The sequence below is a fragment of the Python bivittatus genome, unplaced genomic scaffold (genome assembly GCF_059951505.1).
Source record: "Python bivittatus isolate LINGU-HERP-01145 unplaced genomic scaffold, Pbiv_v1 ctg000200_np1212, whole genome shotgun sequence".
In the NCBI taxonomy this organism is placed as follows: Eukaryota; Metazoa; Chordata; class Lepidosauria; order Squamata; family Pythonidae; genus Python; species Python bivittatus.
In genome coordinates, this window is record NW_028277040.1 from 12,928,979 (window position 1) to 12,955,410 (window position 26,432).

The 26,432-nt window shown below is 35.1% G+C and overlaps 1 protein-coding gene across 4 annotated transcripts in view; it reads right to left on the bottom strand.

The window, feature by feature from the left end:
• The window catches only part of GLS (glutaminase), an 83,772-nt gene that overhangs the window by 24,769 nt on the left and 32,571 nt on the right, over positions 1-26,432 (bottom strand). For 2 of the 4 annotated variants that reach the window (XM_007420388.4, XM_088135705.1), the window contains exons 7-14: positions 26,159-26,217; positions 16,788-16,820; positions 16,122-16,180; positions 14,272-14,338; positions 12,838-12,888; positions 11,686-11,862; positions 11,191-11,322; positions 10,584-10,676 (exon numbers count right to left, since the gene is read on the bottom strand). In XM_007420388.4, coding sequence (XP_007420450.2) covers positions 10,584-10,676; positions 11,191-11,322; positions 11,686-11,862; positions 12,838-12,888; positions 14,272-14,338; positions 16,122-16,180; positions 16,788-16,820; positions 26,159-26,217 — 671 coding nt within the window. Of the gene's footprint in view, positions 1-3,510; positions 9,224-10,583; positions 10,677-11,190; positions 11,323-11,685; positions 11,863-12,837; positions 12,889-14,271; positions 14,339-16,121; positions 16,181-16,787; positions 16,821-18,510; positions 18,561-26,158; positions 26,218-26,432 lie in introns of those variants that run through there. The other 2 variants (XM_088135706.1, XM_007420389.4) reach the window with 2 other exon arrangements.

The window sequence follows — 26,432 nt, forward strand, 5'->3', positions numbered from 1 at the left end:
TTGATGCGACTCTGTAGCTCTGTGAACTTCCTCAAGGTTTTCAAATAAATTCACAAAATTGAAAAGGCTTTATTAATGGCAAAAGTTCATGGATAGCATAAAACACTTAGCATTTCCATTTGCCTGTCTATTCTTTTCTTGCAAGAAAAAAATTATTAATGGCCTGGAAGCGCTATTTGGTAACAGAACTTCATAATGTACGGGACAATTTTTTACAAACACTACAGCATGTAGTGCCTATATGCTGGTGTGTAGGGTAGCTATCTACCACAGCTGCGTACAGCTACCTACCATCACAATTTGTCTATTGCAGGATAATCTATTTTCTTCCCTTCCAATATTTTTGGGCTGTAACTCCCAGTCAGCCATGTCAACTGTTGTTGAAATTATCTGGAGGGTATCTAAGTATTGACCAGTGGACCAGTGACCAGTTGCTCTGCAACTGTTGTTATGTAGAAACTTTTTATTAAAATGTTTTTGTGCTTTCAAATAATAAAGTGTTGGTTCAATTGTTCAGCAGCTGAATACGTGGACTGTATTTGCCTCCATGTTCAAAGTCCCGCCAAATTCTAAACAATACAGAAATGGAGAGATTGCTAGACATAAACTCCTGGTGGCAAGTGGTGGCATTAATTAATGCGTAACCACTGAGGTGAATATAAAATGTTAATTCGACTTTTGATACCATATAAAGTTATACAATTTTATTAGCCAGAAGATAGTTTCTGCTGGCAACACAATCGGGCACCAAATGAATGTATTACCCCCTACTTTAAACACATACAGACATATTAGGCAAGCAATATCCAGACATGATCACCTACATATCTGATCATATCCCTACTGAAGTGAAATGTCTAATTGAATATGAAATGTCAGATTTGACAAATTTATTCTGTAATGCAAGAATCTATAATGCTCCCAAATGAGAAAAAATAAATGAACTTCCATTAGTTGAAGATTGTCTTAAAATATGATAGAGCTGTTCAAATTAGCAAACATGTCTAATGGATACTAAAAATATGGTAAATTGTACCCAAATACAACTCTATTAATTTCTCACCTAAACATGACTTTGTACTTTGCATTGCTGTGAAGTTTTGTCTGACCGGAATATTGATAAAGAAAGCCGTTAATGATGCTGTGGTTATTTAGTGCATTCATATCCCACTTTTGTCTTGAGAACTCAAGGCAATGACTAATTGTGATACTAAGAATATGCGAATTCTTTGCATTTAAAAAGTTGCCTAATTCTCACAAGTATCTATCACACTGATCATACACCCTAAGCAGGACTATACATACCACTTTGAATTTGCAATTTGGTGACTACTTAGAAAAGTATTAACAAATGTTATTGGAAGCGAAAATATTATTTATAATTGGAAAATATACGCAAGACACAAGTGTAAATCAAAACAGTGGATTAAAGAAAACTTGAAAAAATGTATTCAAGAATGAAATCGTTGTAAAATGATACCATATATTTGGACTGCATGGTATAAAAATAGACTTCACAGTACCAACAGCCATAATGATGAACAAAAAGTAAATGAATACTCTTTAACTGAAAAGTAAACAAAAAACAAAAAACATTTTTAAAAAAATACTTGGAATTCTTAGGAGTTTCACAGACTTCATCTCCAGGGGTAGGTGTCAACATAAAAAAAATAAAAATATATGCTGCACAGTCAAATTGAGGCTTGCCTAGTTTAATGGGCCATAAATCTGTATTCAGTTAAGTCAGTATCCTTAGATATTACATGATTTAAAGCTAGTTTGGCCTAGTTTTTCCTACTTTTTCTTCAATAGGAATACTGATGTTAAAAATTAAATACTGAAAGTGAGCTTTTGATCCACCGAGTTGCCTCTTAAATACGGTAGCCACAAAGGAGAATTATGGGAAGGGAAGAAAATGCCTGACAAACCTCTGCAACACAGACTCAGCATTTCCCATGCAGGAACTGCTCTTGCTATTTATATAAAGAAGGAAATCCAGCATATGGAAGCAATACACGTTTCTATCTATGGAATTCTGGAAAGTAAATCAATGGTGCTGATCTAGGTGATTATACCCTGCCTCTTTACCCCAGTCTCCTGGCATACAATCAGTACTCAATGAATCCTGCGGTACCTGGCACGGCACAAATAATTAAAGCAACTATGATCTCCTCAGTACAAAAGTTTCAGAAGTGTTCATTTGTTCATCATAACTAAAAGCTTGTTGGGGAAAGAGAATTCTATATTTATACTGTAACATTTTACAAATACCTCCTCATTCTAACAAATAATAACTAATTCAACAAAGCAAAGTAACAAATAATGAAACTAATAAACATTAAATTCAGGTATTTATTGAAATAAAGAGAGTAATATCACAAAGTACTCTGTGTCATAATTGTATATATGCCCTCTTAGTTATAAACTACATAGAAGTTCTTGGATAATCAGGTACAGGATTGTAACCTCAATGACATGTATGAATCAAGACATGAAAAAGCTATAATTGCTACAAGGTGTCCATACTACTTCCCTTTCATTTTCCCCCCACAATTTCCTTTTTCTAGAGTCCATGTGTTTTCCACAGTGGAAGTAAACCACAGTTAATAGATAGCTATAAAGATGCCCCAAAGAGCAGAATATTTCATTCAGAAAACATCAGTCATATTCAAATTTAACTGGGACTAAGTTGAACTATTACGGTAGTTTCAAAGGAATGTAAACACTGACACCTTTCTTTTGATTTGGTCCTACAGTATAAGTCAAAGAAATATACTGTATCCATGCTCACAAATGCACAGGCAGACAAGCTTTTTTTAAAAAAAGCTTTACAAAGGGACATTCACTGTCAAAGAGAGAAATTCCGCTGTTGGAAGCTGCTTGGTTAGAAACAAAAGAAACTTTTCCATGTGAGATTAGCTCCTTCTTACTCATGCAAATGGCTTTGATAAATTGTAGCCTACAAAGCTGGTCTAATCCATGTGCATTTGGTCTCAGAAATGCATGAATTAAGATCAATATATAGGTTTAGATCTAAAATGCTCAATAGGCACATGTATGCAAGGCATTTTTACTTAAGCATTGTGACAGTATATGAGTTTGTATGTATATATATACATATATGTTTCTGTAATCCTCTGCAAGGACATTCCTCTCTGCCTGGACAAACTGTGCTTCAAACACTCTGCCCATGCACAGTGGATAGCAGCAGCCACAGCAGCAGTAGTGGGGACAGGAAAGGGTTGTCCACCTAACAAGAGCATGACACGCTACAGGCCCAAACAAATGTGTTCCCAAGCCACCACCCAAAGCTGATGTAAGATGGCAAGATAAGGAAAACAGTAGACACTACCCAAACAAAAACAGAAATCAATTCAAGTTGTACCCCCTAAAAAAATCTATAAGTTAATCAAAATAGCTAAGTGAGCATTCATTACAAGACTGCTTTTCATTCTCAGAATCAAATCATGGCTTAGACCACATATGAAAAGGAACAAAAATGCAAAATGATCTGCTTAAAATAAAAATTTATTATAATACAAAGTGTATGTGCTCAAGGTACATAAATAACATACAATGTAAATGAAAAGTGGAACACATAAATCATTTAAACTGAGGAGAAAAAATCATAGAACACATGGTAAAACAAAGTTTAAACACATATTTTTAAGCATTAATTATGTCAAAGGGCAGGGGGGAATACAACAAGATAAATGCTTGAATACTAAGAACTGATACTGCTATGAACAAAAATGCACACTAAGCTTTACTAATTACAGATTAAAAACAACAATATTCTGTCAACTTTCGAGATCATGTTTGTGGCCTTGACCATACAGTTGATTCTTCCTGGAACGTAGCCATTTCTCTGGTGGGTATAATCTGGTGGTATAACTTAGAAGACTCTAGACAGACATATGTAAAATGTTTCAAATCTGAACTACTCTGAACTCAAAACACCTCATGTCAAGTCTGAAACCGACTGTTTTAATAGTTTAGGAAGTCTTTCAGGCTTAAAATGGACAGCAGGGACAACCTTATTTTTTATTACCATCCCCATCATTAGTCACTTTGGCCAGGTTGTCTAGCACTATGAAGAGCAGAATATCAATAACATCAGATGGTCCATTCATTGCCCATCCTTATCCAATGATAATGTCCACAAATCAAAGTTTTGTGTCCTATTTCCCAAGGCCATAAGGCCTTTTCACACATACTAAATGCAGTCATTACAAAGACACCAAAAATCTGCATATGCCAAATGCTTTAGAGGTGCATGGTATTCCAAATTTAACTGAAACCACCTGCTTGGTGAAGTGACATAGGTGGTGCTGATTCAGAAAGAGAACATTTATCTCTGCCCCAATCTAGTTCAATCAAGCTAAAAACATCTTTGTAACAGTTGCTTCCATTCTCACAGATTAGTAGTTTCATGTTCATCCATCAGCCATTCATCAAGTGAGTCTTGTGCACTTCCTCAAATCTGATCTCCTTAAGAAGTGAAATATACAGGAAAATGGGGTAGCACAGAAGCTGGCAGAAGGGCCAGAGAGAAAGCACCTTCATCAAATAAGGAGGACAAAATAATTTTTAAAATTATTTCCTGCTAGCTTTATCACTCTCCTGCTCTAGAGAACACCTCGAACCAAGCTACTCTAAAACAAAATATTAGTATTCTCTAGAAAACGCTTAAAGCCCCAATTAGATGGATGATCAATGGCAAACTCACCAAGCAGGTACAATCCTTTAAATATTTAGCTGTCTATTTTCAATCTTCTACCTGCTGGTCTGTTCAAATGGAGAACTTCTAGTAAAAGCCCCCAAAACATCCCTTGCAATTGCTAAATTTGCAGGTCAAATTTGGTAATTATTAAGTCCCAACAGCTATTAAACTATTTAAAGCCAAAGTTCTGGGTTTGATGCTATATAGTGCTCAGCTATGTATTTAAAAGCAATCTAGTACTTTAGAGGCAATCCAACCAAAATTCTTGAAAATCTTACTACGAGTTCTTTATTCAACTTCTAACACTCTAACACAACTGGAATTAGGTTGCATTTCCCTTGGGGCACAATTAAAATATTGTCATCTTAGATTCTGGCTGAAGCAAGTCTATTTGGGAACTTCCTTAGACCATCTCACTTGCCAGGCAGGTTGTCTTCCACCCTAGGAAGACAAATTAATGACGATTTGGTATACTGTGGTCTTACCTTGTCAGCAGCACCTGCTTTGGGGCTTGATAAAACTGGCTGAATTGACACAAGAGAATTTGGGATTTAGATATCCAAAGTGACAGAGCCAACGTTTCCCATCCCTTTTATAACACAATTGCTCCTCCTCCCCAGATTGTTCCTAGATCTTTCTTTAACATCTTATATGTTCGTCATAGGAGACTGTTTACTTTGGCCTGAACTGGGTCACTATCTATTATGGCAACAATTGGTAGATTTAGAAGTCTCCCATATGAAAGCTGAACTTGCTTTTGTTCAGACATGGAGGTAGAATCTTCTTATACATGCTATTAAAATGTCCACTGTACACCCAATGTATACCCAATACTTAATACTTCCATTAAGTACTGGAATTTAATACTTCCAATTGTTAACAACTCTAATTGCCATTGTGACTAGGAAGCCATTACCCTTCTTCTGGCTGACCACTCTTCAGAAACCTTTAAAAAGGTTGCAATGTTTTTATCAATTGCTATAGCTGTTAGAAGCTGTCTGGTTCCTCCCTCATTTTATTAATTCTTGGCTGCTAACTGTTTTAGTATTCTCTCACATTCTTTTAAAACTTCCCTTTTATACTCATTATATTGTATTGTTGGTTTTTTCCTGTTTTTGGTCTTGAACCATGAATAAAACAAAACAAAAACAAACCCCCCACCTACTACCATGCCTTTTAAAAAAGGACCCCTACGGTATTTTACAGCAATAACCAAAATTAAAAAGCAACAAATTAAAAATGGTACGTTGAGGGGGGCAGCAATATGTCAGCATAAGATTGATTCTGCTTAAAAGACAGAAAGGGCCAAGCAGATTTCTGCAAAAAGAGAATTCCACTAGTATGAAGACACCACTGAAAAGGCATTGTTCCTGTTATCAACAAACCAGCTTCAACCTTATCAATCTGTCTGGATTGCTTCCAATCCATTAACATGATAATTGGCTATTGCAGTCATTATAATAAAAATGCTTTTCTAAGAGCATTAATTGTAGAGATTGATAAAGCATGACTTCTTTAAATGTAATTTAGCACTGGGGTTTTGTTTCCTATACTCCCCCAGTGCTTTAAGAGCACATTCTAGTGCTGGTATTAACTCAAACTTTCCTCTTGTCTAGATCAAATTTGCAGAAGACACAAAATTGGGAGCTCTGGCCCCCACCCAGGCCAATGAAATGAGATTGCAAAATCTGGACAGGCTGGAGGACTGGGCTGAAAGGAACAAAATGCTCTTCACCAATGAAAAATGTAGGCTATTACATTTAGGGAATAAAAATACAGGACACACAAACAAGATGGGAGATTCATGACTTGGAAGTACCCCATCAAAGAAGGGCTTGGGTGTGGTCATTGAAAACAGGCTGAACATGAGACAGCAGTGTGAGACAGCTATTAGAAAGGCCAATGGCAGTTCTGGGTACATTAGAAGAAGCACTGTACTGAAAACACATGACATCTTTATTCCTCTCACAGTACCTATAAGTACTGTGTACATATCTGGGCACTACCAGGATAGTGGTAGGCACTACATTTCCAGGATATCATCAGGTTCAAATATGTTAAGAGGAGGGCAACAAAGGTGACAATGCAAGGAATGGAGGACATGTCCTATTAGGACAGGCTTAAGAAATTTGGGATATTCAGCCTGGAAAAAAGACAACTGAGTGGAAATACAATATCAAAGTTCAGGTGTATAAAAGAGTGTTCTGGGGAAGATGGTCTACTGCTACAGAAATTAGGACTAGGGAGAAGTTGCAGTTCCAACTGTTGTTTAAATATAAGGAAAAACTTCCTGAAAATAAGATTTGTACACAGTGGAGCTGTCTGCACACAGAGGTTGTTAGTCTCTAGAGAAGAGGCCAGACAGTTACCTCTCAAGGATGTTAGAACTGCGCACTGCAGAGGCCTGGAGTAGATGATCCTTGTCATGCCTTTCAAATCTACCATTCTATGAATAGGGAAACTTTGGCCCCCAAAAGTTACTGAATTACAACTCCCCAAAACATAGGCATTACCCATAGCAAGGGAAGTTAGAAGTTATAATTCAGCAACACCCAAAGGACTCACAGTTTCCCCACTCCTGTTTAGAACATTCTAATATTATCTTCTTTCCTAGAATTTTTCTGAGATATTTAGCAGACTAAATAAGGAAAAGTCACCAATACTGCAGCCATATTGATTTTTTAAGTATCCAGTAAATAATACTGAACTTGAGTACAAGAAGTTTTCATTTGTAGAAGAAAACGTAGTTGAACAAAGCTTTGTGAAGAGGAATCACAGAAAGAACCTGACTATGAGAACAGATGCCACTTATTATATGAGCATACTGGATGTTTACTCATATCAAGGCTGTTGATCCATATAGCACAGTATTATCTATACTTAGTGTCATCTGCTTTCTACCCGACTGAGTTTATGACTCTTCCTTAAATTATACTTGACACAGTACTTAATCCCGTGCTTGGTTAACTGAGGAAAGCTATCCTTCAGCAGCACTACAGGTTTCTAGCGCAGAAGCAACCGTGCTAAAATTCTGTAGTTTCCACATTGTTTTTTGCAATGCATTCTGAACATATCCTTACCTCATCTACAGTAGATTTCTAATTTTATAGGGTTATAGGCTGCTGCAATCACAACTGAGTAGTGGAATCTAGCCTTTGTACCTGATTTCTGATGCCTAAACAAATCAGACCATCATTTTTTTCAGAAGTTGAAGGCTCAATAGAAGCACATTTTTCTAACACACTTCTACTAGATTTACTACAAGAGCTCAATCTCCTACAAGAAAATGGTTTAATATTTGAAGTCTTTTAGCTTGGAAAAGTAAAAGTAAGGGGAGGCATGATAGAGGAGCATAAAAATAAAGAGGGTGTAAACAATCAGTGAGAGATAAGCTTTATTACCCCCTTTTTATAATATTAGAACCCAGGGTCACCGATCACACAAGGAAGTGATTCTTCACAGAGCACTTGTACCATGGAATTTATTACTTAAGATATAGGGATGGTCATAAACTTGTTATGGTTTTAAAACTGAATTAGAAACATTCATGAAGGATGAAGCTATCAACTGGATGCTAGCCCTAATGGCTATACACTACCTCCTATATCAGAAATAGACTGACTTACAGTATCAACTGCTGGTGAAAAACAGCAAAAGGATGCTAAGTGGCCATTGAAAAAGCAGAATCCTGGAATTAGGATTTTTGTCTAATCCAGCATGACTTTCTTACCTTAACTCATATTGTAACATACTAATATTTTTTACACAGCCTTAAATAAGTTTGTTTACCAATATGCTTTATGTAAAAGTCTTGTATTCTTTTGCCAGTGTTGCAAAAGTTGAACAGTTAACTTGACTTACAATTGGTTACACTGAAATTAACTGAATTTAAATCCAAATAATTGGGATCAAGTTTTTAAACAGTTCATGGAAAAGATAACGGGTCATTTTTTAGAATATATTGACAATAAAAGAAATATCTACTTATGATCTGGGACTCATGTTTTCCTATATCCTTTGCTCTCATGCTTTTTGTTAACAATTATGCTGTTTGCATCTTGATGCACTGCAATATTTCTTAATTTTTCAGCACCCCTAAAAATTCCCTTTTGAATTCATTCCTTAAGCACAACACAAGTTTAGATAGCACACATGTTAAGTTTTGTTTCAAATTGCTTTCTGAAAAAAATTATTAAAGCAGTTAATATAAAATTATTGATATACCAATTTTTGGTGTCTCAAGCATATTTACAAATTACTGAAATCAAAAGAATAAAACTAAAATATTTGGAACTGTGTAATCTAGACAAACTGGAGTGTGTTTAAAGATGAAATCAAAACTCTCCCATTGCACTAGTTTTGCTCTCCCCGACCTTCCATTCTATACACCACAGTAGTGGAGATGTCCTCATTTGATTCGGGTGACACTTTTTTCCACACAGTTTCTTTTAATGCAAGTTCGTGCTGGAGACTCTCATAGTCCAATGGTCCAAAGGAATGCTAATTGTTCAAGCAACATATATTATGCATTAGATTAACAATGAAACAAAACATTCTGGCATTATTTTTATTTACCAATTAGCACTTGCTGGTTCTCAACAATCACTCTCATCCTGACATTATTATGTGACAGATTTTTCAATTTCAAACCACAGTGAATAATTTATTTAATTTGGTCAAGGGGAAGAAAGACTCCCTTAACCAACTTCATTCATAACCGAATGCTGATTAATGAGCCATACAGGAACTTTCATATTAAACTAGAATTCCCAAGGTTCTATTAATTATTGAGTTACCAACACCACTCCTACAATCCAGGTTCTCCCATTTTAGTTCAAGCCTGACAACCCACCCTTCTCTCTGTCTTAGACATGGACTGTTTCCAACTGCTATGGCAATCATTACTTAGGCCCAAGCTTTACTACAAGTGTTAGAAAGATGGTAGAGGACTGGAGCGCTTTAACTGTACAGGGCCAAAACCCTAAGCTCCAATCTTTTTTCCCAACCCAAACTCAGGCTAAGGGCCAAAACATAAGAATTGTCCTTGAACTTACACAAGTGACAGTGCAAACAGAATTCCAAAATCTAGGTAATGACCACTGCTAGTATTTTGAATGGTATTAATGACATTCAAAAATACAGACTTCTTCCCAATAAGGATCAGAGCTGTGGTCAGAACAGTAAGGTGACTGACATGCTTGGAAGTTAATACAGAGCTCTGTATCTCAGGCAGTACATTTTAAAAAAATGTTGGCTGAGAAGCATCCCATTTTTCTACTATCTGTCCTAGCAACAAGCAAGAGATTATCCACTGCTACTCTGAGAGCCAAGAACAGTACTGGAGATACTTCTTCACTAATCTGTGGATCAAAGGTGTTAATAAAAGTAATCTGTATTATATATCTTAGTTTTTCTTGTAATATCAAGTTCCATAATGAAGAAATTTGCCCCATCATATTTATGAAGTGAAGATATACTGCTGAATACACTAGCTTTGCTTCATGGCATTTTATCCAGGATGATTTTAGGCTCATATAGAAGGGATACATGAACTGCTCTCAGATTTGTTTGAGAATATTCTAAATATTCCAAACTCAAGTATGTTGTACAATACGAATTATTTATACCAAACATAGTTTCAGCCAAATGCTACATTATTACTAGTAAGGGAGCAAACAAGTAAAAGCTAGTGATTAATGTAACAGAGGCTCAGCATTTATCAGTAAATTCTAGATGTGACAGATGTGGTCTGAATTGTATCTGTATTGATGCAATACATGTCATTGACCAATCCTATTTGGAAACTGCTAAGCATAATGTACATGTTACACATTAATTCTATAAAATACTTTCAACTTACTCGCTGATCACCACCTTCCCTCCGAGGATCAAGCTTCTTTGCAAAATGCCTCAGGTTATCATAATTATGAAAGTTGCACAAAGAAACCAGTTCCTGCAGTAGTAAAAACATAATTCTGTTATATTTATACTCACATGTATCATCATAATTTATAATTTACTATGTTTCATTTAGCTACAGTCTGGCATTACCTGATTACACATAACTCATTAGTAAAGCCCTTTGTTAAGATGAATATTAAGTGAAACTTATAAATTTAGGGGAACGAAAAGAAAGGAATTTACATTATTTTGGCAACTAGGACAAGTACTTGTAGAGCTGAGTTGAAAAGAAATACATGCACTTTGTCAGCATTTCTTCCGCTTTCAAAATGCATCCTCTATATCGTTGCTCAGCTCATTACTATAGCTTGTTGGGGTACTGATCATCCATCTTTTTGCATTAAAAATATTCAATCATCTGCTTTGATTCTAACAATGAAGATATAAGTGTTTCTGCGCAAGATCAGTGCAAACTTCCCCACCTTCACTGAGATAGGTATAAACACTGATGATTATTGTACTTCTGCTACAGACTGGTAACAATTCAAGTAAGAAGACTTGCTCACATGACAAAAATGTATCCCCTTAACGCTGTTGCCCATCTTGTCTAGCGGAGGTGACCAGCACATCATGCCCATAACGTTAGGAACAACCAAGAGAATGCCACCAGCAACTCCAGATTTTGCAGGAAGACCCACCTAAATGAATGCAGTTTGAACAGTTAAAATACACTTATCAATATTTAGATCTCATTCACTAAATATCTATATCATCTGTCAAGGCAACAATACTTTTCCACAATGTATTAATTGGTGTAAATTCACTTCCCAGGGATTATTTGGTTGATACCTCAAAATACCTTGTGAGTTTTCCTGGATTCAGTTCCTTCATTTGAGTCCTAACTAGTCCATATGATATGGAACGTCTTTTACTGACTACATTTGATTTGCTAACTGCAACCACTGTTTTTAGTAAACAGATCATTCTTTTTTAAAAAGAATAACTGAACATTTTTTATAACAGATCCGTCTATTAAGTGTTAGCCCGAAACAAACACTTACATGGAAGGCAAACTGTCCTGAGAAGTCATACATGCCACAGGAATGCATTAAACTTAGTGTGTTCCGAACTGCTTCAGGACTCAGGACTCTCTCACCAGTGATGGGGCAAAAGCCACCATTAGCAAGGGTTGCTGCCATGACACTAGCAGATTCACAAGTCACTTCTATGGAGCACAACTTAGGAAAAATAAAGATAAGAACAAGAAAACACCGATCAATCTATGCAAATCGTAGGTTATGTAAATAAATGGATGAAAGGGCTACCTTCCAAAAGGAAGACTAAACCCCTGAACAGTGTACTACCCTATGAACAATATAGCATGTGAGAGATAAGTAGTCTCCAAATTAGGGAAGACAGCTCTATCTGAGTGAGCATGAAATGGGCACCTGCTTCTGAACTGATGGTAGGGAAGTGTTTTTATGAAAGTGATTATCACGGTGCAAGATTAACTCATAAAACAATTGGGGAATGAGATTTCTTTTCCAACTTGTTCTCTAATCAGTGCAACAGTGAAGCCTGTTCTGATGAAGACTAACATTTTTTAAAAGAAACATTTAAAAAAATACATTATCCAGTTACTGCACAGGTAAACAGTCCAATCGTGTGGCAGAACCAAAACAATTCACGTTAGTTACTAGAGTGTGTAAAATTCAAAGTTGCCTTATGTTGAACACAAGGACTGAAAAAAATCTCATATTTTAATCAGTAACAAGATTAGGAATAAGAAAATACAGTATGATGATGATTTTCTAGTTAACATACCAGTGTGAAAGCACTGAGGATATGATTAACCATTTCTCCTCAGGATATGATCAACCATTACAAAACTGGCTGCACAAAATATTATATTATCACTACAAAATTATATAAATATTAGGTCAAGGATGGCAATCAATTGTTAATTTGCATTAAGATCAGAGAATGAGAAATGCTGATTTATTAAAAACATATTCAATTGAAATATCTTTTTAGTTAACATACTTGCCCCAAACAAAGGACTGGATCCTCTGCTATGCAAATACAAGTCTGCTTGTGCAATGAACCCTTTGTACCCTTTGCACTTGTATATATATAATTTTAACCCGTAATTGCTATATATTTCTCTTTTTCTTCTTCAAGGATTACAAATATTCTGAAGATTAATTAGCTACCTGGAAATAGAAATCCAGTATGCCAACCATATCTGTACCCTCTGGAAAACACTGGAAAATAATAGAATATTTTAGTACATTATGACACAGTAATAAAAGCTATCATATATAAATTAAAACTTTTGGTTGATAAAGCAGATGAGGAAATCTGATTCCTGAAAATTCAGGAGAGGAATATCTACGGAAAGAAGAATTATTTAGAATTAAAACAACACTTCCAGACATTTAACTTTACCTTCCTGAAAAAAATTGAAACAAAATATTTTAGCTCTATTACAAAACCATCAAACAATGTGTATTTCTGACAAGTAGTTTAGTAAAAGATCATTACATGCTTTTGGCCAGAGGGTTGGGAGTGATTATAATATGAAAATATTACATTTCTTTCTCATCTTTGTCCCATTCCTATTTCCTCTGTTATTTAAACCAGATGGAGAAGGAGGTCAGATGAATAACATGATATCTTCCCTACTCCCAAACCAACTACTTCTCAGTAATCCAAATAGGACAAAAACACCCAATGAGAACATAAGGCCACTGGGTTAAATTTAAAATATTACATTAATTACTACTAATGTACAGTAATGAGTAACATTACAAGGATTTCAGTAAGTATCTCTCTGAAGCTAATGGGGATATCCATTTTTTGTTGTGGGCATGCATCTGCCACAGATTTCTTCTGTGGGTGAAGGACAGGTGGCTTGCTTGTAATTCTGATTTTTAAAGAGGTCTTCTGTGCAATTGTACACTTAAGTTTTGCACCTCTACTCAGGTTATGGTTCCTGCCTTTTTCCTTGTTCTCTGGCAAATCTACCCAAATTTCCCATTTCTTCAGAAATGGGAAATTTGGGTAGATTTGCCAGAAAATGCTGATGCTTCAGAGGTACTGAGTCAGGCTAGAGCTTGGATGCAAGATCTGTCTTAAAGGAACATCCAGAGCAAGAGATATTTGCTGAAGCAGAAAGACACAAAAAGCCCACCTGAAAGGGAAAGCTTGCTCTCTCAGCACTGGCACTTATAAAAACGGCCCTAAAGATCATAATGCTGAAGACAGAGAACCTGCAACCAAATGCAAAAACAACTCTATGCAGATCCAGAAAAGTTGGTAAGTGTGTCAGTTGAAAACAAACTGAAGGGGTTCAGTGCAAGCCGTGCTAAGCGGCATGATATACAAGAAGCAGTATACATGGGGCTCCCATCAAATGTTTCTGTAACTTCTAGAGAGTTCCAAATGGGGCTTTGTGCAGGCACATCAGCCATTTGTGTAAATAATAGAGACCAAAATTGAAGAATAAACTGCCATTGCATTTTTAGTATATCAATATTATATTTATCTTTACAGTCACTATGAAGAAATAGAATGTTCTGTGTAGTTTGTTCAATTTACACTACATATATTTAAGGAAGTAGAGTAAATATAACCCAAAAGCATACCTTTTTCTCTTTCAGATAATAGCCTATTGCAAAGTTTCTGTCTCCACTCTCTCTTTCAGACTGGAACCTAAAGGAGAAAAGGGGCAGAATTGGTATCAAACACTAAATGCGTATTAACGATACTGCAAGTTATTGGTGGGATCTTTTTTTATATAAAATTATTGTAACTCTGGTAACTTATTTAGTTTGGGAGGGCACAGACTATTGTGTGGAGGTTACATGAAAAAAGAACAAATTAGTGCTGTAGCACATTATAAGTCTCAACACAAAAGACATGTCTATTAGCTACTCAGTATTTAACGGAACAGTTTTTATAAATAAAGTTACAACTCAGCAAGGGAACTAAAATGTTGACAATACATCTGTCCTAACTACTTGAGAATTCAATAGAACTTATTGAGATGTTAAGTGGAATATAGGAATGCAGTGCAAGTCACAAATGTACCCCCATCATTACCCTTGGTCCTTACTAATGCAAATCAAGAACACAACAGCAAGACTACCGCCACATTCCTTGGTCAAAGTTTCCCAAGATGCATCACACAAATCTCATTGTTTCTAAACTATATGCATTGCAGATGGTGCCTGGACAAGACAGCAGCAAGCTGTAATTGTCAGAGAACTTCAAAGCTAGAACAGGCTTTATTTGGCAGAGGTTACCAGAGAAGCTAACCACTCGAGGCTAACTGCTTAGTGTTTTCATTCCATGCTGCCTTTGAAACATCATTCAAGATGTTATCCATCTTTCCTGTTTGAAACCTATAAGGTTTTTAACAACCCACATATCCAATAGTCAGTTACTTGAGCCAGACAAAATAACACCATATCTGTAGATGTCACAGAGAAACATTCTGTCATAAGTTGCCACATCACAATAAATCTCCTTTTCTGTAGTGGTAGTTGTGAGATCAAAATGGCTTTAAAAAAACAGTCAAATACTTTTATTTGTGGTGATTTGGGGGTGCATCTAAGTCAATGAAATAATAAGATTTTTGAATTTCTTAAGGAATATTTTGCCATGTTTTAACCAGAATTCTATAAATCCCTTTGCTAATGTCAACATGTTCTGTTCCTTTGCTTCCCTCACAAACCATTCCTGAGACACAACTATTCCCCTCTCCTCCATCATTCAGAGGGAAAAAAAGAAAATTTATTTTTTTTTACAAATCTGATGCCATTCCCGAAAAGCATGAAAAGCACTTCACCACTTCTTCTTTTAAAAGATCATGGGAAGGAAACTGCCTCTTGTAAGAAAGTAGTCATCTCTTTGTCTTTTTGTTCAGTCACTGTGTAGGGAGACGAGGTATTCTTGATACATTCTCCAGTTTAGGAGAAAACTTCATCATTAGTACCATCATCACTCCAATAAACAGAAACTATACAGCAAATTCATGCTGCTGGGCTACAAGCTGAGCTGTTGTAGAAAAGCATGCCTTGCTGCTGCTTCTTGAAAAACCCTTTGAGAGGAAGAAACTACTTATTAATGTCTCTCTACAGGGAGCCACAGTTGTTTGAAGGGGACAACAGTGGTGAGGCAATACTGAGGCTTTCACCAAAACCAAACTTGTAGAAGAGAAAGAACTTCTCTTTCTCCTGGATCTTCAACTCTTAGTGGAGGAAAGGAGCAGGGTCTTTTCCTCCCTTTCCACTTGATTTTTGGAGGAGATAGTGCCATAAGGTAGTTCTACAGAAATCCAGCATAAAGGCAAATGCTTCTCCTGTACCCAAGGACTCTATGTATGTTAGCTGATGGAACAGATTTGATTAATCAACCAAAATATGTACACTACTGATATTAACTATTGCTACCTAGCTCATAATGTCAGAATTAATCTAGGAAACATACTTACGTGGCATTACTGAAACCGACATATTCATTTCCAGCCATCTTATTCATGAACTGCATTACCTATTAAGAAAGCATGATTTTTTTTTCAAAATGTACCAAGATGCACTCCATAGCCAGTGCTCAGTGCAAATCACTGAGTTGGCTTTGGATATTAAACGATACTGTCATTCCGTAAGAACAAATGTACTCCACGAGAAATAATGAAGATATTTTCTGCTTTAATATAAATTGCTGTTTATTGCTATGTCTAAAGTAGGAACTATAGTTAAATTAGAAATTAATACTTTTTTATCTTGTTTCAATTAAAAAACTAGATACATTTTGTTCTAGTTCAAATGCAATTACATTCTGTGGTTAGTTTAAAATTGGGAAGCAAATGCTTCTAAATTTCACAGCTATACTAAAAGAGGAAAGACTTGTAGAGTTATGAGACTGAGGCTTGTCTCCAGAGTGGCTACATTATAGTTTACTGTTAAATATAAAATTTATAACATTAAATTTTTCCTTATGATCAGTAGCAGTGTTCAGTTCCAATCCAAGTGATTTGGAATCCAGTTAATAAACAGACATGAAGCGAAAAATATGGAACTCAGCAGTAAAATCCTACTTTGTTTCATAAATTTAAAATTGCAGGAAATAAATTGTAACAATTAAAAGGTTCGCTTACATAGTCAAACTTCTCAGCATTATTTGCTCCTTGCTGAAAGGAAAGAAGACATATTTACAAAGTTTATTAATACAAGGGAACTTCAGTTTTAGTTTAATTCCTTTTATAGCTACTTAAGTGCTATTATTTATTATTAGACTAGTTTTATTTGTTAGTCTATATACCTAGAGTTAGATTACTGAATTGTTATACAAAGCATTAAAATACTTTAAAATTGCCTGTTAAAAATGTTACCAATGTATAAGAATAGAGCTGAACCTAGCTTTATTTGAAATGTAATCGGTGAATCCATTAACTTTCCATGATTTTTTTTTACATTTTGCTGAATTACAAGGATATTTATAATTAATACTAATTATTTTGTGGATGTACCTTTTAAACACTAAGTAGAACAGTTTTATCACTGGCAAAGACAACTGCATTAAAAAAAAGTGTGGGTATGACCAAATGTGCTGCTGGGAGATTTTGCATGTGCATGCTTCTTACACTTTAAAAACCACCCATGGGTATCTTTATAATTCAGCCATCGATGTTAACAAACTGGGATAACAAAAATGCTGTTTTTTAGGTAGTTTAACCAAATATTTCAAGGTAGAATGTCATAAAGTGACAAATATTTAGTGACACCCAGTTTGGTGCCAGAGGAACTTGTGGACTGCTAAACATAATGCTCTCTTAAATTCAAGGGATTGTATAAAGAAAATGCTACAAACTGACTGCTGCTATATGAAATACCCTATAGCAAATGTGCAAAGTTTAAAATTGTGTGTGTATAGGCATGCTTGTGTAGTAATGAACCCTGACTGAAGCAAAGAGTCTGCATAAAATACATGCTGGGAGGGAGCAAGCCTTCAATAAAAAATGGCCCAAATGCCTACACTGAGGCCAGAGGATCAAAATCTCATTACACTGTTATCTGAATACTCAAAAGGATATTTCTTCAAGTAAAAATATACCTTAAATAGCATGTGCCATTTCCTTCTATGTTTGGTATTTTAATTTCAGAAATATTTAGATTTCCAGATCAAAAACTTCAAAAAGTGATATGAAAACATAGCTAAAAAGTTCTATAGAGATGAGACCGTTTGAACAAGGCATTCATTGTTTTTAATGAGATTACAGTGACACAGCAAACAAACTCCCTTGTTTATTATAAGAATATTCTGGCAACTTTATCTGTATCCCTAAAGTTCAAGTTGCTAGAAAGTATTTACTGGAATTACCATTTTTAAAGCAGACAGACTCAAATTTAAAGGCCTCAGCTAACATCATAGAAACATGGTTAATGTTTCATTTAGTTCTCAAATCCAAAGACTGTCTCTAAACAATCCATGAAACATTACTTGCACAATGTTAGTTTAAGGGGGAAAAAAACCTTGAAGCCTGTATGTACCAGCATTCTACTCAATGAAATGCATAAAGCCAGCCTCATTTCCCATTCTACAGTGGATTAGGACCTTGCAGACAATCCGTGAAGCCACAAGCACCAGCTCATCTAGTGATGTACAGTCATTCACGTATGATCACCAGCTGAAAGAATACCATACTATTGTGTCAATATTATGTACCAACAAAAACAAAATGCTGCTACCCATAGAGTCAAAGGCTATTTAATATGCTAAAAAGATTATGCAATGTGTTGAAAAGCATTAGAAAAACAAACTTTTTAAAAAAGTGTAACTCCAAATCTGTTCAATGAAAAATAATTAAAAGAAGAAATTACCAACTTCATTGAACTGTTGCAGTTGTCAAAATATTCCATAGATCCTAATGCTGTAAAATATGTAACAACATTTAAACCACAAAAACCTTTTAAATGCACAGTGAATGTTGCTTGGGAAAGTGGGGTGGGGGGGGTCAGCATTAGTTATGGGATGCTGTACTGATCATTGTTGTATGGTTAAAACAGTTAAACTGAAACAAGTTTTGCATTTCTCCCCTACATCTGACAGAAGGAGAAAGATGCTTAATGCAAGACTACAGTAACGTTTCATGCTCTCTCCATCCCTCCAAAAAAAATGGAACCTCCCCCCAAAGCCTTCACTATTTAGACACCATTAGCAGAATCCATATACCAAGCAAGAGTCTGAGCATATAAGCAAAGCAAACTTATTTCAGCATTTATCATATTCAGAATTTTCTTGGCTTTAAGCCCCAGAGTATTTTGACACATAAGAAAAACAGTCTTTTTTACAATTCCAGTAATAAAGGTGTAAATAAGTATATTTAAACATTGAAATACTGGATTTTTTCCAATAGCACCTAAAATCCATGTTTTTAATAATGCCATTTCATTTGGTCATGACAAGTTTTACTTTAAAGAAAACAAACAGAAGTAAAGTCAGCATTATAACAAGAAACAAGATGCCAAATATTGTAAGAGTTGTTTTCCCCTACTCCCACCTTGACGGAAGATATTTCTCCAGTTGGAAGATGGAATATGAGAAAGAACAAAAGCAAGTTTTATTTTGGAAGGGCTACTTTTCTAGTCTATGGAGACTTATGAAATTTTACAAGCAATTAATCTGTCTAGAAATGTACCATGCAATATTTAACTTCACAAACATAATATATACATATATACACTTACAGTGTGCATGCTTGCATGTATATTTATGTGTATATGCACACTATTGTGTATATACAAATTAGACGCCTAAGAACACAAAGTATTTTAAGACTGAAACAATCCAATGACACATCACACATGCATATTTTATATACATGTCAGTATTAAATAAGAAGTAGGGATCATATTTTATTTATGCCAAAATTCTGACAGCATGCAATAGGAACTTAAAAATCATAAAATAATTATATATGTTTCAATTCTAAGATACTAGGTCATTAGGATAGAGACACACCAAACATAAAATTATACTGAGTTCTGTGCTTAGTACTTCTGATTTAAGCAGTTCATATGATTTAATTGTGTGAATGTTCTAAATTGGAAACACATTTCTGAGGAGTTACTTATTCTACAAATTAGTTTTATTATGGTCAAACAGTATACATCCTATCCTACCAGTATTTTAAATCACCATTGTAATGCAAAGCACTATATGCATATTGAACTTATATGGTAGTATTTCAGTATCAGAAGCTTGTCACAAAGACAGTATGTGTATTGGAGCTTTCCCCAAAAATGACATAGACATTTTATCTTGTATAAAGTAATCTTTCTAAGGATTTGCTTGGAACATTTAAAGCATACAAATAAGCCTCAAAACCAATTTAAAATGGTTCTGCAGCTACGGGTAGAAAATTTCAGTAATGCAGGACTGCGCTGTCAAATTTTTGTACCGCACTTCACATCTAGTACTGTAAACACTTTCTGCACATGCCTTTAAATTTGGTGTGTCTCAATTTAGATTGAATATCACTTCAAATATGGATCTATTTCCTGTGGCTTCTAAATCATGATTTATGACTTAGTTTTATATTTGAACCACAATGACTAGTTCAATGAAGTATTGCTAAAAAATCCCATGTCTTTTTATATAATTTATATTGCTCAAACCCCTATATCTTATTATATAATTTATATCATTCTATTTGATTTGATTCCATATAGATGTACTTACATCTATAAAAGAAAATAAAGGGCTGTCCTTTAAAATTTTTAAAATGGCAAACCCACTTCCATACTGTTGCAAGAAAACAATATAGACAGGTCTATGAAGTCACTAGTATTCAAGACTTCACTGATAGTGCTGATATTTTCTTCTCTAACAGCATCATAAATCCTGTGATTTTTACACTGTATTGACCATGCCATATAAATAGTTGAATACCATCACAGTAAATTACAAGAAATCCTTTTTCTGCCACCATATTTTGGGCACTTCTATTTAGCCATCAAGTTCTTCCACAACCTCACTAGAAAGTGTTATGTTCAACAACAGTGGCTTACCTCCAACTGTTTTTAATTATCTGTGTTTAAAGCTAGTGATTATTTCACCTTTATTTAAGCTGTAAATCTAAACACAGTGAATTCATTTAGAGCACAGAGTTGATTAGGGCACAGATATGCAGGCTATAGTTTGGGATTCCACATATGAATTAAGGGGTGAACATCCTTAGAAGAATGTTTTTCAAACTCTGTTCTGCAGCACTGTGAGGCTCCATGAGAACTTGATGGGGTTCTATGAGAGACTAAGAGTAAAAAAAGTTGACTTGAATGCAGCCAATCTTCTATCAACAGAACTTTGCTTCTTGATCAGAGCTTCTGGGTTTTAAAAAAACAAAACCTAACAGGTTGCATGGTTTTCTAAGGTTTTGCCCATGTGGCAAAGAAGCTATTGATTCTGTAAACTACATTATATTACCTGTTTTATCCTGGCACATGGTCAGAGTTGTTAATCCCACATTTAAGCATGTTTCCTGGTCAATCCGGTCTATTTTACTTACAACTTTTACTCTCAGATACCCATGACTCTTGTACCCTAAATGTAGCTAAATTCTGATACCTCATATGCAAAATGCATAGTTGTCCAATTGATAAGCTCAGATAATTTACAATTTGTTCTCTTTTATATGCAACTTGCTTTTTTACTGTTGAGTTTTATTTTGTACTGCTCTTTGACCACAAGAAAGATACCTGACAGGTTCCATGACCTGAAAAAGTCTAAAAAGCCCTGCTCAAGAAATAGGAAATTATTTTCTGGGATAGCAGCAATGGGCAATCATGTTTATGCAAATTTTATTATTTCTTAATTCTTTATACCTGTTGTATTTATGAACAAAATAATAACAGGAAATAGTAATATTAAAAAAACAGTATTTTATCATTGGCTACTTAACATGTATTTTACCCATTAATATATGCTAGGAAGCCAAAATAAAAATATGAAATTCTCTCAACTTTGTTTATCTAGTAACACAGAAAGAAAAAGAAACAACGACATGCCAAATTTATTGATGCTGGTCGTCACCTTTAAAGCCTTTCATGGCTTGGGACCGGGTTACCTGCGGGACTTTTTCCCAGTTGTTTCTTCCTGTCTGATCTGGTCCAGCAGGATGGGCATGCTCTGGGTCCTATTGGCCAGGGAATGCCAATTGGCAGGACCAGGAGGCATGCCTTTTCTGCCACAGCACCTGCCCTATGGAACATTCTCCCTCCAGAAATTAGGATGGCCCCAACTCTGCTGGCCATTTGTAAGGTCCTAAAGACCTGGTTCTGTGCCCAGGCCTGGGGCCCTGAGTGTGTAAAGGGTCCTGTCTCCTGGTTGTGCAACAACTGTTGATTGTGATATCCTCCTTGGCTGCTGTGTATCTTAATTTTTGTATTTATGATGGGAATTGTTTTTAAATTATTTTAAGATTGTTTGCCAGCCAGAGTCACTTGTTGAGATGGGCGGCCATACAAATTGAATGAATGAATGAATGAATGAATACATTTATATGTATAAATCTCAACTATAGATAGAATTGTAAGGCCAAATCAAAGGAAATATTCATCCTGTAATATTATGGGTAATGTGGACTTAATGTTAGTTAAGATGGCATTCCATTATCAGTATTTGTTTTGTAATTTCATTGAGCGGGAGTTCTTAAGAGTGGTGCTTTTTACTGCCTCACAAGTGTTCATCTTCTCTGGACTGCCTCATATTGTTTTGATAACAGCTGTCATGAGGAACGTGAGGCTGCTTATACATTTTTTTTTTACTCAAATACCAACATGTTCTATGTTACTGAGATCTTTGTCAATAAGGACATTGTTATTTAGAACTCTTTACTGACTGGCGCAATGTATTACCATAACTAACAAATAAATGATACAGAGCATGCACAACACTAAGAGAATAAGAACTTCCAGATTAAAATCAAAGACCCATTTAACTAATCTCTACAGTATTTACAAACAAGCCTCCTAGTCATGCCGTTGTTGTTGTTGTTGTTATTTTCCCGCCTTTTATCTTATACCCTCAATACAGCTGCATCTATAAATCACACTAGATCTTATGTTACAGGGCAAGTTAATTTTTAATTTACTATCGTCTGTGGGGAAGGAGGGAACATAATTCTTACTGGTACTACAGCATATAGGAAGAGAGGGACTTTCATGCCTGTCCAAGCTACAATCCTAAACAGAAACAATGATATTGGCACCAATGGGACCTTCTCTGTATGCTAACTGCAATTGGTAATTTTGGGTCAAATTGCAGTTGGAAAGAGAAGGCTTATGCTGCAGCCTTAATGAGAAGCTTGACACCACTATCCCAGTGGTGTCATTCCCTAGTGTTATATCGCTCACTGAAAGACTGCCAATCAGCTGGTTGGCAGTCTGCCAGGTAGTGCTATTAAACTCCCTTTTCCAAAATAGAAGCAAGAAACATGTAAGGGAGAAGATGTGTGTATGCATGTAGGCCCCCCTTTAATAGACAACAATAATCTTATAGAACAGAGGTGGGTTAACCTGTGGCTCTCCATCCCCTATTAGCCTTGGTCACTATGGAAGATGATGGAAGCATAGTCCAAAATTGAGAAAACACAAGGTTTCTCACCCATGCTCTAGAAAATGACTTTTTTTTCCTCTTTCATCTATTAACTGGGCTGTGGATCACAAATATAAGAATCATAGACAGATGGGTGTGATTTAACTCTTCAAGTTCAAAGGCTCTGTATAACTACTTGGATTGCAAGTCAAAATGAGTAGAATGAAACTGGCCTTGTTTTGCTATTTTCAAATATCAGTTGATTGAGAAAGTTGCCATGAAATAAAAACAAGGCGGCACACTAATGTGGTAAGAATTATTAAGTACCAAATGACATCTATATTTGTGCACACCTAGGAATTTCATCTATACTTGTGACACAGCAAGCATGTAGATTACTTATTAAACTTGCAAATCTGTGAATTGAGGGGATTTTCGCACGTTCTATTGATAAGAATGGAAGAAACTGTGAAAAGCAGAAGATATAAATCACAGCAGACATCCCTGCTGAAAAACTTTAATGCCTTTGGAGATTAGCCTAAAATTTATCCCATTGTCTGAGAGAGGCTGCTTGTCCACTGATTTTAACTTTTTCTAACAACTAAATAGGGCTTCTCTCTTTCCTTTCTTTTCTGGTGCAGGTACACCTAGCCTCACTTCTTCTCCGCTTTTCCTGTCCCCCCTCCACAGACTTTTCTCTTTAGTGCAGCTATGCTTTCCCCATAAACATCAACATCTCCATCCTCTTTCTGCTGTCCTTTTTTAAAAGCAGTTTCTGCTGGAAGAAGACAAGAGAATATCTTTATACATTTACTTGTGTTTGCATGTATGACAGCAGTCTGAGTGTGAGAGAGGAAATGGTTTCTATATACAGATGGAAGTAAGTCAATTTTATAATGACTATTCTTTTTTGTACACAATTAATTTTATCAGTAGGGGGGGTTTTTTGTTTTGTTTTGTTCTAAGCTAGACCTTTTTTGGAGCGTGGCTTTAGAGAGAGAGATGCACACAGAGTCTATTCTCTCTTTTGGGAAGGATTGTTATAAATTCAGGATTGCCTTCCTTTCAGGTAAATTACTGGAGTTCTAGGATTTAATCTTCAACTGAAGATTCAAAATGCATGTAAATATCCATTTGTCTGGTACCTGAACATGACAGAAATGCTTTCAGCTAATTAAACAGAGAAGATTTACAAGGGTGTTTCCTGTGAAAATGGACTACTAAATTCTATAACTTTATTTGTAAGGCTGTTGAAATGTCATACTTCAAAACAGATCTAATTTATGACAGTGAGACATTAAATCAACTTAGGAGAGTGATTAGAAACTCTAATTTGCAATTTCTTGAATTTTCCAATTCATAGATTATTTTCATGAAATAGCTTCCCAGAAGATGGAACACAAAAAATGTCTTACAATCACTATAAACAAATAATGATGCAATATGGTGGTTTATGTCTGCTAGACATGCAGATACTACATGCAAAGTTTCAATGCAATCAATACTGACTTGTTATGTTGTTGCTGTGTTTTTTATTATGACTACATGCAGTAGAAAGGAAATCTGCAATATATTGTAATGGCCTGAAATCTATACTGGGTTTTTGCCCACCAATGAAATATACATTTGATTGGCAATTCATTAATTTTAATAAATTTCCAAACAAGTGTGCACTTCAGATGATATATTCGATTACTGTATTATGTGAACAAGAAATGCACTTAGCTATGGGATGAACTGTCTACCACTTATTTTAAAATCTCATTGTCAAGCTGAATTTTAAGTTATTTAAACCTCCAGAAAAAAAATAAACACGAATAAATTTACCTGTCGTACTTAAGGCCATTTTCCTTCACCTATAGCTATTAAAGATAAATGTTTAAAGCAGGATTTTTTTACACTTTTTCAATATAAAAAAGAAGCAGAAAACCATGAGCCAAGACTAAAATAGCCTTTCATAACTAAAGTTATGAGGCTAAATGAAAAAACGTTATAATGTTGACAAATATTTAAGTTCTCCATTTTAACTTTTCTACTTCAAAATTATGGAGAAGGGAAATGTTAATTAGAAGTCATTTCTGAGATATCTTAGTGATGAAGAAATACACACACACACACATTTTCAAAGATTAACAATAATCCTGCAATTCAATGTATGTATACCTAAAAGCTTTACACTGTTAATTATTAAGCCAAATGTTTTAAAAATATATTTTTCTAAGGAAAAAATGTATTACTTCAAAAAGTAAGAATATTTAATATTAAAGAACTGCTAGGGGATTTAACTTTGTATCTGGTGAAGGTATAAATTGAAATATAAAATGAATTATTTAATAAAAAAAAGTTTTCTCTATGGAAGCATAACTCCAACTCATTCTTAAAATAAGTTTACAAAAACATTAAACTGCATATTAAAACTGCTAAAAGATTCAATTTATAACTTTATAAATGAGTGGCATGCTTTATTAAAAAAAACCTCCTAAGTTTGTTTAATATATTTTCACCTCATAGTATTTCATTCCATAATCTCGAAAGGTACATTTATATCAATTTTTTCAGAGAAAGAAACTTTTCTTTACCAAACCCAGTTTCAAAAGTAGTTTGGGATTTTATGCAAGTGTTTCAAACTGTAAAGAAAAAGGGAGGGAGGTGGGGAAAGAGAAATAGAAACATACCAGCAACATTCCCCCTTAAATATTATCTTGCTCCGTATCCCAAAACTCCTTTTTGAATTTGGGGAGCAACAGGCAGCTGAAAAACAAGCACTGAAAACAATTTCAGAGGCACACAAGTGATAATGACTACATGCTTCTATGGTCTGCAAGACGCAGTTTAGGAATATTTCCATGTCTGCATGGAATCTAATTCTGGTCATCATTTCTCACAAACTATTTACTATGCAGCGATCAGAAATATTCACTGTACATATTTTACCTTGATCAAAGAGGTGACCACAATTGCTCCAGCATTCACCATAGGATTATGAGGTTTGTCTGTAAAATAAAAAATGTATCTAATCACAGAAATGTACTTTCCAACAAATTAAATGAACAAAGCTTCAACACAAATTAGTCATATTTTGCATAGCTATCCTTCTCGTGGTCAGCTGATGTCATGCATTCATCTAATCAGGATGGTGAATCCTGATGTTTTCTTTCTTTGCTTCTTCACGCTAACCTGATTTCCAATATCACATGAATTTGTGTCC